The sequence below is a fragment of the Myotis brandtii genome, unplaced genomic scaffold, assembly GCF_000412655.1.
Source record: "Myotis brandtii unplaced genomic scaffold, ASM41265v1 scaffold474, whole genome shotgun sequence".
NCBI classification, from domain to species: Eukaryota; Metazoa; Chordata; class Mammalia; order Chiroptera; family Vespertilionidae; genus Myotis; species Myotis brandtii.
Genome location: NW_005368113.1, coordinates 333,300 through 343,964, shown reverse-complemented (window position 1 = coordinate 343,964; position 10,665 = coordinate 333,300). Strand labels below are relative to the sequence as shown.

Genomic DNA, 10,665 nt, shown 5'->3' with positions numbered 1-10,665 from the left:
GGTTGGGGGTTAATGGGGGGGATGAGGACACATTTGTAATACCTTAACTAATAAAAAAATGTATTCATCATAAAAAAAGAACTAAACAGATAAGGGGGTGGGTGGGGAGAGTTGGGAGGGTGCATTTTACTTTAAAAAATATGTTTTCGATTTTAGAGGGGACACATTTGTAATACCTTAACTAATAAAAAAATGTATAAATCATAAAAAAAGAACTAAACAGATAAGGGGGTGGGTGGGGAGAGTTGGGAGGGTGCATTTTACTTTAAAAAATATGTTTTCATAGATTTTAGAGAGAGAGGGACAGAGAGGGAGACAGAGATGGAAACATTGACCGACTGCCTCCTGCACCAGGATCGAACCCACAGCCAGGGCATGTGCCCTGGAATCTCGGTGCGTGGGATGGCGCTGAACCAGCTGAGCCACACCGGCCCGGGTGGGAAGGTGCATTCGAATAGGATGGGTGAGAGGAGCCAGGGGGACATGTGGGGGATTTGGGGGAGTATGTGCCATGTCCTTAGCACAGGTTCTCGTGGAAAAAACACAGATTCGGCACCTGGTTTTTGCTCCAGTTGTGTTTCTTGAGAGTAAATTCATCCAGTTCTGACATGTGAGCCTTACTTTTGGAGTTAAAATGACTTCTTAAAAACGAGAAGATGGTGATAGAACATGATAGTTGCTCGTTTTCTCTTTTTCCTTTTCATCCGGCACCTCTGCTTCTGCCCTGCCAGCGGGAGGGACCGCCACACCCCCCAGCCCCAGAGGGGAAGGTGTAGGGAACCAGTGAGAGTCCTGGTGTCCCCCGCTGGGCGGGGACCTGCTTGGGCCAAGCCTTTGGGGGCGGCCACCTGGGAGGAGAGGGGCAGGTCCCAGCTGTGTGGCGCAGGCTCCCCAGCCGGGCCCCTTGGGCATCTCACCGGTTTCTTGAACACCGTGAGCCTAGAGCCCAGGCAGCATGCTCCCCCCTGTGCTCATGTCCCACCAGAACCCCAAGGGTGTCCTGCTGGACTCCTCCTTCTCACCCCACCAAGTCCTACCTGCAAGGACCCTCCAGCCCATCCTCCTCTCCAATCCACTGTCAAGGCCACCAGAGCCACCATCATCTCGTATTTCAGTGGCTCACAGCTGCCCAGTGGTCTCCCCACTTCAGCTCCTGCCATTTTCCCAGTTTTCTCCATCGAGAACCCAGAGGTGCCCTGGCGGTGTGTTCAGTGGTTAGAGCACAAGCCTGTGCATTGAAGGGTCATGGGTTTGATGCCCAGGTCGTGGGTTTGATGCCCCGTCAAGAGCACATGCATGGGTTGCAGGTTTGATCCCCAACCCCAGTCAGGGTGTGTGCAGGAGGCAACTAATTAATGTGTCTCTTTCACATCAATGTTTCTCTCTCTCCCCCTCCCTCCCTTCCACTCTCTCTAAAAAAATTAATGGAAAAAATCCTCTGGGCAGGATTAACCAAAAAAAAAGAAAGATAGAAACCAGATGACCTGTGCAGCCCAGGGCCAGGCACACAGTTGGGGCTCCGCGAGGACCTGCCCTGTGAGGAGAGGTTTGCCCCGCCCCCACCCCCTCCCCCACCTTAGCCTGTGTGGCAGAGCGGCCTTTGAAGCAGGTGCTTTTCAAACCAGATCGTGACCATGCGTTGATCATGAAATCCCTGTCGAGGGCTGGCATTAAGAGAAACAGAATAGCCCTGGCCAGTGTGGTCAGTTGGTTGGGCGCCGTCCTGTGTACCTTGAGGTCACCGGTTCGATTCCTGGTCAGGACATAGGCCTGGGTTTGGGGCTGGATCCCTGGCAGAGGGCGTGCAGGAGGCACCTGATTGATGTTTCACTCTCACATCGATGCTTCTCTCACTCTCCTCCCTTCCTCTCTCGCTAAAAATCAATTTTAAAAAAAAAAGAATAGAAAATGTCCCAGTATAGTGTATAGAGTGAAGGCAAGTACCGTCCACCGAACCTCACGCTGCAGTGGTGTTTATATTTACATGTGAACATATGTGTGTACTTACAACACCCTTGGGGGTATCATCAAATGTGTTTCTCACTGTGGGTGATGATACGACGGAGAAACCCTCGTTCAGGCCCAAGGAGCAGCGACGAGTCAGCTGTCGCTGTGTCAGGGCGGGTCTGAGTGAGAGGGTGAGAGGGCGGCCCTTCACCCACCTGCGAATTCTAACCCTGTCTGTCCCTGGAGACCTGGGACCCCGGGCAAGGCCTTGCCCCTCTCCAGGCCCCGGTGATCCCCATCCAGCCTGTGCGAGGGTTGGTGCCGTGGCCCCGACCCCTGACCCTGTCCCTTCCCCTCCTGGCTGCACAGATCCGAGTGAAGCCTGACAAGACGGGTGTGGTCACCGATGGCGTGAAGCACTCCATGAACCCCTTCTGCGAGATCGCCGTGGAGGAGGCCGTGCGGCTCAAGGAGAAGAAGCTGGTGAAGGAGGTCATTGCTGTCAGCTGCGGGCCCAGCCAGTGCCAGGTGCCAGGGCCCGGGAGGGGTGCTCGGCCCGGACTCCTGGGTCTGAGGGAGGAAGGGCAGGGGGCCTGGACTCCTGAGTCTGAGGGAGGAGGGGCTGGGGGCCTGGACCCCTGGATCTGAGGGAGGAGGGGTGGGGGCCTGGACCCCTGGGTCTGAGGGAGGAGGGGCTGGGGATCAGGCTCCTGGATCCCCCTGGTGCAAGAAGCCAAGTCAAGCCCCTTCTCTCCCCCCAGGAGACCCTCCGCACTGCGCTGGCCATGGGCGCAGACCGAGGCATCCACGTGGAGGTGCCGGCTGCAGAGGCCGAGCGCCTGGGTCCCCTGCAGGTGGCCTGGGTCCTGGCCAAGCTGGCAGAGAAGGAGAAGGTGGGCCTGGTGCTGCTGGGCAAGCAGGTGGGTGTGCCAGCCCCTCCTCCGTCCCCTTGTACCTGACTGGGAGTGGGGAGGCCTGAGGTGGGAGGCAGGTGACTCAGGCCCGGGTTCATGGGTCCCAGGCCCAGCAGCCTGCGACTTGGCTCTCCCTGCTCCAGAGTTTAAGCAGGAAGGGCAGGGCCACTGTGGGCCTCAGAAGGTCCCTGTAGGGTCCTATGAGGTGGGATCAGAACCCTGGAGGCCAGGGCCACGGCCCATGGGACAGAGCAGAGACAGATGTGCTGGAGGGACAGGGCCCATAGGGAGGAGGGAGGAGGGAGGAGGGAGGGACTGTGCATGGTTGGCTTGGAGGGTGGGGCATCCACATGGGTTCTGACTGAGGCCTGGGCTTGAACAGAGACCTGAGGCCTTTGGAGGGCACTTGGGAGCCTTGGGGGCTCTATGACCATGTGGGGGAGGCCCAGCTGTGGTGCAGAGAGACCCCATGAGGAATGGCCTGGAAGGGGAGAGACTGGAGGCCAGGGGTTTGGGGGTGAGGGGGCTCTGGGGTGAGAACTCAACTAGAACCTTCCCCAGCACACGGCATCCCAGGAGACCCTTCCTGGGGGTCAGCCTCCCCACCCCATCCCATCAGGACAGACCTGGGGGCTCACCCAGGGGAAGGGCCCAGGGGGGCCTTTGGAAGAGCCTCCGACAGACAGGAGCCGGACCGGGAGAGCATGAGGCTGAGAAAGGTCAGAGACAGCGAGGTGAGGCGGTCGCAGAGACCCACGGGAGGCTCAGAGGTAGAGCTGGGGTCCCCCAGGGGGGAGACCAGCATTCCAGAGGGCCGGCTCAGCCTGGGGTGATGGGAGACTGATGGGTCCAGTTAGGTTACTGGGTGTCCTGCCCAAGCCAGGCAGTTGAGAACAGAGAGATGACAGCAGGGGAGTCAGTACACATCAGGAAACTGAGGCAGGTGGTCTCACCAGAGAAGAGGCCAAAAAGGCACGGTCTGGGTGGGGCTGGGTGGGGCTCGGGTGTCACACCAGCTCCCCAGGTAACGGGTACTGGCAGCACGGCCTATTGAAGCTTCCTGCATCCGCTGGTGGGGCTCAGACTCGATGCCCTGCTTGTCCTGCGTGTCAGGGACAGCTCCTAGGGCCTGGGACTCCTGCTGGGGACCTGCTGGATGAACTGGCCGGGATGCTCTTTGCTGTGGGTGGCAGAATCACAGCCCAGACCGGCTTAAGCCAAAAAGTGACCTTATTAGCTCACGTGAGGAGAGCTTCAGGCACAGCGTGATCCAGGTCAACCTGTGCTCCAGATTCTGTTCCTCTGTCTTGGCTTCACTCTGTGTTGGCTTCACTCTCTGCATCTCCAGGCTTACCACCCGCCAACCCAGTGACCCCAGCAGAAACAAGAGCCTCTTTCCCAAGGGCTCCAGCCAAACTCTCAGGGCTGACTCTCCATTGGTCCAGCTGGAGTCATGCATTCATCCCGGAGCCAATCACTGGAGTCAGGGACAGAATGTTCTCATTGGCCCAGATCCCATTCACTCAGCTCCCCAGGGTGGCCTGCCCAGGGCCTGGCGCACAGGAGGGTTCTGTGAATGTTTAAGCGGGGCCTTGGGGATACCAGGCGCCCCTGTCTCTGGGCCCAGTTGAGGGGATGGGATCACTCTAGACCTGGAATCAGCAAACTGTGGCCCATGGAGACGACAATTTGGTAAATAAAGTTTTATTGGAACACCCACACATCCATTCGTTTATACAGACACGCGATGTCTATGGCTGCTCAGGCACTACAGCGGCGGAGCTGAGGCGCTGGGACAGAGGCCACGGGATATTGCCGACCCCTGTTGCAGACAAAGGCCCCGATAGTGCGTGAGAAGCCCCCTTGTCATACGGTCTTCTCTTTCCCCACGCAGGCCATTGATGATGACTGTAACCAGACGGGGCAGATGACTGCTGGATTTCTGGACTGGCCACAGGTGGGTGAGGCCAGGGTGGGGAGCACCTGCTGCGGGCCAGGCCCAGGGGCTCAGAACACGGCCACCCTTGTCCCTGCCCTTCCAGGGGGAGGCAGAGGTAAAGCAGGACAGCAGCTCCCGCGGGCAGGCAGGGGAAGTGCTCAGACAGGACACCTGGCCTCGTCTGCGCCTCAACCACACCAACTCGTCCCTGCTCAGGGCCTTTGCACTTGCTGTTCCCTCTGCCTGGAACATGGCCCTCTGAGATCATCTCAGTGTTTGACTGCTGGATTTCTGGACTGGCCACAGGTGGGTGAGGCCAGGGTGGGGAGCACCTGCTGCGGGCCAGGCCCAGGGGCTCAGAACACGGCCACCCTTGTCCCTGCCCTTCCAGGGGGAGGCAGAGGTAAAGCAGGACAGCAGCTCCCGCGGGCAGGCAGGGGGAGTGCCCAGACAGGACACCTGGCCTCGTCTGCTCCTCAACCACACCAACTCGTCCCTGCTCAGGGCCTTCGCACTTGCTGTTCCCTCCGCCTGGAACATGGCCCCTGAGATGATCTCAGTGTGTTTCACTCCCCCCTTCAGTCAAGAGCTCTCAGACATCACCTCTTCCGAGAGGCCTTCCTTGCCCACCCTCTACGAGACACTCATGCCCCCTCCAAACTCCAGATTCCCCAGTCTCCGCCTCTGCCAGTCCAACAGAAATGCAAGCCACAGACACAATTTAAAATTTTTCATAGCCACATTAAAAAAGTGCAAAGAGCCCTGGCCGGTGTAGCTCAGTGGTTAGAGCTGACCCCTGTTGCCTGTGGTTCGATTCTGGTCAAGGGCGTATACCTGGGTTGCGGGCTCAATCCCCAATGTGGGGTGTGCAGGAGACAGCCAATCAATGATTCTCTCTCATCATTGATGTTTCTATCTCTCTCCTTCTCCCTTCCTCTCTGAAGTCAATAAAGATACCTTAAAAAAAAAAGTTCAAAGAAGCTGGCAAAATTAATTTTAATGGTATTGTATTTAACTCAATATATCTTAAATGTCATTTCAACATGTAATCAATATAAAAAATATTGAACTATTTTGGATACTTTTTAAAAACTTTTTCATTTCTATATTTTTATTTTACTTTTCAATTACAGTTTATATTCAGTATTATTTTGTATTAGTTTCAAGTGTACAGCATAGTGGTTAGCTAATCATATATTTTACAAAGTGATCCCCCTGATATTTCAAGTACCCACCTGACACCATACATAGTTATTACAATACTAGAGGCCCAGTGCATGAATTTGTCCCTCAGTCCGGGACCACTCAGGGGGTCGGGCCTAAGCCAGCAGTCAGACATCCCTCTCACAGTCTGGGGCTCTCGCACTCTGGGACCCCTCGCTCCTTATCGCCCACCTGCAGTGGAAGCGGGAGAGGCTCCCGCCACCACCGCTGCACTCACCAGCCGTGAGCCCAGCTTCTGGCTGAATGGCACTCCCCCTGCATTGAGAGTCTGTCCCCTGGTGGTCAGTGCACATCATAGCGACCGGTCATTCCGCAGTTCGGTCAATTTGCATATTAGGGTTTTATTATATAGGATTGATTTCTGAGAGGAATGGAGAGGGAGAGATAGAAACTAAATTAATGGTGAGAGAGAATCAGTGATTGGCTGCCTCCTGCATGCCCCCTATTGGGTATTGAGCCGGCAACCCAGGCATGTGCCCTCACCGGAATCGAACAGGTGACTTCCGGTTCATGGGTTGACGCTCAACCTCTGAGCCATGCCTGCTGCCCCCATCCACCCCCCTGTATTTGAACTTGATGTCTATAGATCACCTTGCAGGATGCTTCCTCTTCTGTTGTCATTCATTTGTGCCTCGGCTGCACTCCACGGAGTGGCCAATGGAGGACTGCTCGGGGCCTGCCCTGAACTAATCTGCCCACTCCCCCTACGCTCTCTCCCCAGGGCACCTTTGCCTCCCAGTTGACACTGGAAGGGGACAAGTTGAAAGTGGAGCGGGAGGTCGATGGGGGCCTGGAGACCGTGCGCCTGAAGATGCCGGCCGTGGTGACCGCTGACCTGCGGCTCAATGAGCCCCGATATGCCACGTTGCCAAACATCATGGTGAGCACCTGGCAGAGGGGTCACGGGGGCCTGGGGTGGGTGAGTGCTATAGGCCCTGTGCCTCCCTGGTGTTCAGATGGGAGGAGACAGGATCCAAGGGACATCTCATCCAAAGGAAGGGATCACTGGCCATTTGGCTAACAGAGAGGGTCCACTGGGTCCTCTGTGCCGAGAATGAGAGCTCATGGGGCTGTTGGCTAACAGGAAGGGCTTGCTGTTTATCTCAGCCAATAAAAGTCTTGATCAGACAATCAAGAGGGTTCCCCTTGTCATTACAACCAATAGGAACAGTTCATTCTGGAATCCTAGCCAAATGAGGAGGCTTTATTGGGTCATCTCAGCTAGCGGGGAGAGTTCAGTGGGTCATCTTGGCCGGTAGGATGGGCTCAATGAGTCATCTCAGCCAATAAGGAGATTTCAGTGGTCACCTCAGCCAATAAGATGGGTTCATTGAGTCATGTCAGCCAATAGGGTGAGTTTAATGGATCAGTTTGGCCAAAAGTCCAATGAGTTACTACTGCCAGAGGGTGAGTTTGCCAGTCCATTTGAGCCAGTGGAGGCTGTTGACCGAAGGAGGACTCCTGCAATAGGAGGGCTTCCCAGGTCATCCCAGCCAACAGGAGTTGTCTGCACCAGGTGTGGCCCTGTAAGAGATCGCATGTGTCCTGGCCAGGGGGCAGGTCCAGAAGGGTTCAGCCAATGGGAGTCGTTCAGCGGATGTGGCACCCATGGGGGCTGCAGGAGGGTGGGCAGGGGGCTCGGCAGCTTTGTGATCTGTGGCTTCCTGCACGTAGAAAGCCAAGAAGAAGAAGATCGAGGTACTCAAGGCCGGGGACCTGGGCGTGGACCTGACCTCCAAGCTCACTGTGGTGAGTGTGGAGGACCCGCCCCAGCGCACGGCTGGCGTCAAGGTGGAGACCACGGAGGACCTGGTGGCCAAGCTGAAGGAGATCGGGCGGATTTGAGCCCCGTCCGTGAAACTTGGCAATAAAACTATGACTCTCGCCGTCTGTCTCTGTTACCTCATTCCATGGACACCCATTCCTTGATTCATTCAACAAACATTTACTTAGTTTTCCTGTGTGCCAGGCCCTGTGCTGGGCAACACAGGAGACCCAGGTGAGTCACGTCCAGTCCCTGCCCTTGAGAAGCTTCCACGTTGAAGGGGGATGGACGTGGGCACAGGCAACCGTGAGGTGGGTGCTGGGTGCTGTACGTGGAGGCACTGGGGGCCCACCTGGAGCATCCGAGCAGGCCTCTGGGGTCAAAGAGACTCCCAGTGTGGTGGCATCTAAGTTGAGTCTTGAAAGACAAATACCAGTGAGGTGGGGTGGGGGGTAAGAAGGGCTTTCATCCGCAAGGTGTTTGCTGTGGGCTCCTGGGTGCCAGGCCCCTGCCGAGACTTGGGACCCAAGAGGGAAGGAGGCCAGAAGCTCCGATTCTGGTTGGGGAGACAGACAAGCAAGACATCATCAAAACCTGGTGCGGGGAAGAGCTGGGACCTGGAGTCAGCCTTAGTGACTCTCACTTTCACACTTAACCAGCTGTGAGATCGTGAGTGAGTTACTTCCCGTCTCTGAGCCTCAGTCTATTCATTTGGCCTACTGAGACAGTAAGAGCTTCATGCAGGGGTTACAGGCCTGGGCCTGGATCCCGAGGCCCTGGGTTCAGATCCTTCCCAATCCCCGTCTCCGGGAGAACCTTGGACAACTTCCTACTCTCTAAGCCTGAGTTTCCTCCTCCATCAGGTGCAGTTAGTGACAGTCGGGCTTTCTGTTGCTTGGTGGCGTAACCCAACGATCCTTTTGTTTGTTCATAAACCTGAGATTTGAGCGTGGCAGGGACAGCTGGCTTCTCTTCCATGGCTCAGATAGGGCCAGAGGAACGACATCCAAGATGGATCCATCACAGGCTTGCCAGCCGGTTCACTAGGGGCCATTACTCCTCTCCATGCGGCTGCTTGAGCTTCCTCTCAGCATGGTGGCTGGGCTCCCAGCAGGAGTGTTTCACGATGCAGGAAGTGGAATACGCCAGTCTCTTGAGGCCTCGGTGCAGAAACACGGGACCACTCCCACTGTACTCTCTTGGTCTAGAGCAGCGGTTCTCAACCTGTGGGTCGCGACCCCTTTGGGGGGCGAACGACCCTTTCACAGGGGTTGCCTAAGACTATCAGAAAACACATATATAATTACATGTTGTTTTTGTGATGAATCACTATGCTTTAATTACGTTCAATTTGTAACAATGAAATTGGGGGTCACCACAACATGAGGAACTGTATTAAAGGGCCGTGGCATTAGGAAGGTTGAGAGCCACTGGTCTAGAGGTCACAGAGCCTACCCAGAGGCAAGGGGAGCGGCCAGGGACCCTACTCCTTAATGGGAGGAGGGTTGAATTTGCAACTGTCTTTACACTATAAAGCCCATCCCATGGGGTTTTGAAGGGTTAAAGTAGCACCCCAAGAGCCACACTGGACATGCAGAAAATGCTCACTATATAGTATTATCATGATTATTATCTGCATGGCGAGAACTCTACCTGGGCAAGCTCAGAGGACTGGTGAGGCCAGCATGGGGCAGTAGGAAAAGCTTTCAGAAGGAGTGCGCAGCCTGGCCATCCTGGGCGGAGGCCGCCAGCTTCTCCCTCAGGCCCTGCAACCTCCAGCGGCCCGTCTCTGAGCTGCTGTCTCCCGGATGGTAAACACCAGCTCACAGGGCGTTTGGAAGGGTTCAGCCCATAACGTCTGGCAAACATTTTTGCACGGTTCCTGGCACCGGATAAGTGGCAATTATTATTTTGGTTCTTAATAAGAGACCTGAAGGACAAGTTGTGGATTAGCCAGGTTGGAGGGGGGCGGAGAGCGAGGGAGAGCATTCCAGGCAGAGGAAACTTTGCAGATCTGGGAGGGGAGAGATGGGCCGAAGAATGGCAGGGTGTTCAAAGAGTCAGCGCTGGAGGCCGGAGGGAGGGAGTGGGTGGAGTGCGTGGGACTAGGCCAGGCAGGGTCTAGCCATTCCTCGGATGCCTCCTGAGAGCCCTAGGGAGCCACAGGAGGGCTGTGAGCAGGGGAGGGGCAGGGGCAGGGGCAGCTCTGGGTGTAGAAGGACTCAGGGATCTTGTGAGGATGCACAGACTGTAGGAGATGAGGCTGAAGTAGAAGGCTAGGCGAGGGGATGGGGGGACAAGGCTTCTGCTGGGACCCGGCCCATGGGAACAGAGAGGAAGAAATGGGTTAGAGAGATGCAGGGGGCAGAGATGCACAGCGGGGTAGGGAGGGTGCGGGGAGGACGGCTCCCAGCCTTTGCACAGACGGTGGAACTGTACTTGAGGTGGAGAATCCAGGAGGAGGGTCGGGTTAGAGGGACGATGCAGAGTTTAGTGGGACGCAGGGCATGGCGGCTCTAGGGGACTTGAAGATGCAGTTCTGGGTCTCAGGAGAGATGACGGGTGGGAGAGAGCCACCTAAAACTTGGTCCTAAGGGCGACAGGAAATCAAGGGAGGGTTTGGAGCAGAGGAGGAGCAGGGCCAGACGTGGGTATGTCTGAGGCAGCAGGCAGGACCGCGGGGACCCGAGGCCAGGAGGCTGGGGAGTAGGAAGCCTGAGCTGAGGCCCAGGCCATCAGAGGTGGGGCTCTCTGAAAGGTCACCTCACCCTCCTCCAGGAAGTCTTCCTGGCTTTGCTCCTATGTTCCCAGCTAGGACTCAGGTCTCACTATCTCCTCCCTGGGTGGGGTGGTGGGGGGTTCGGGGGCAGGAGGGG

The 10,665-nt window shown here is 56.4% G+C and overlaps 1 protein-coding gene across 1 annotated transcript in view; it reads left to right on the top strand.

The window, feature by feature from the left end:
* Positions 1 to 7,916, top strand: part of ETFB (electron-transfer-flavoprotein, beta polypeptide) — a 39,937-nt gene extending 32,021 nt beyond the window's left edge. Inside the window, exons 2-6 of the mRNA XM_014547441.1 lie at positions 2,317 to 2,475; positions 2,709 to 2,867; positions 4,756 to 4,818; positions 6,746 to 6,904; positions 7,699 to 7,916. Of these exons, the coding sequence (XP_014402927.1) occupies positions 2,371 to 2,475; positions 2,709 to 2,867; positions 4,756 to 4,818; positions 6,746 to 6,904; positions 7,699 to 7,869 (657 nt within the window). The 5' untranslated portion in view covers positions 2,317 to 2,370 and the 3' untranslated portion in view covers positions 7,870 to 7,916. The remainder of the gene's footprint in view (positions 1 to 2,316; positions 2,476 to 2,708; positions 2,868 to 4,755; positions 4,819 to 6,745; positions 6,905 to 7,698) is intronic.
* Positions 7,917 to 10,665: the final 2,749 nt, after the last annotated feature.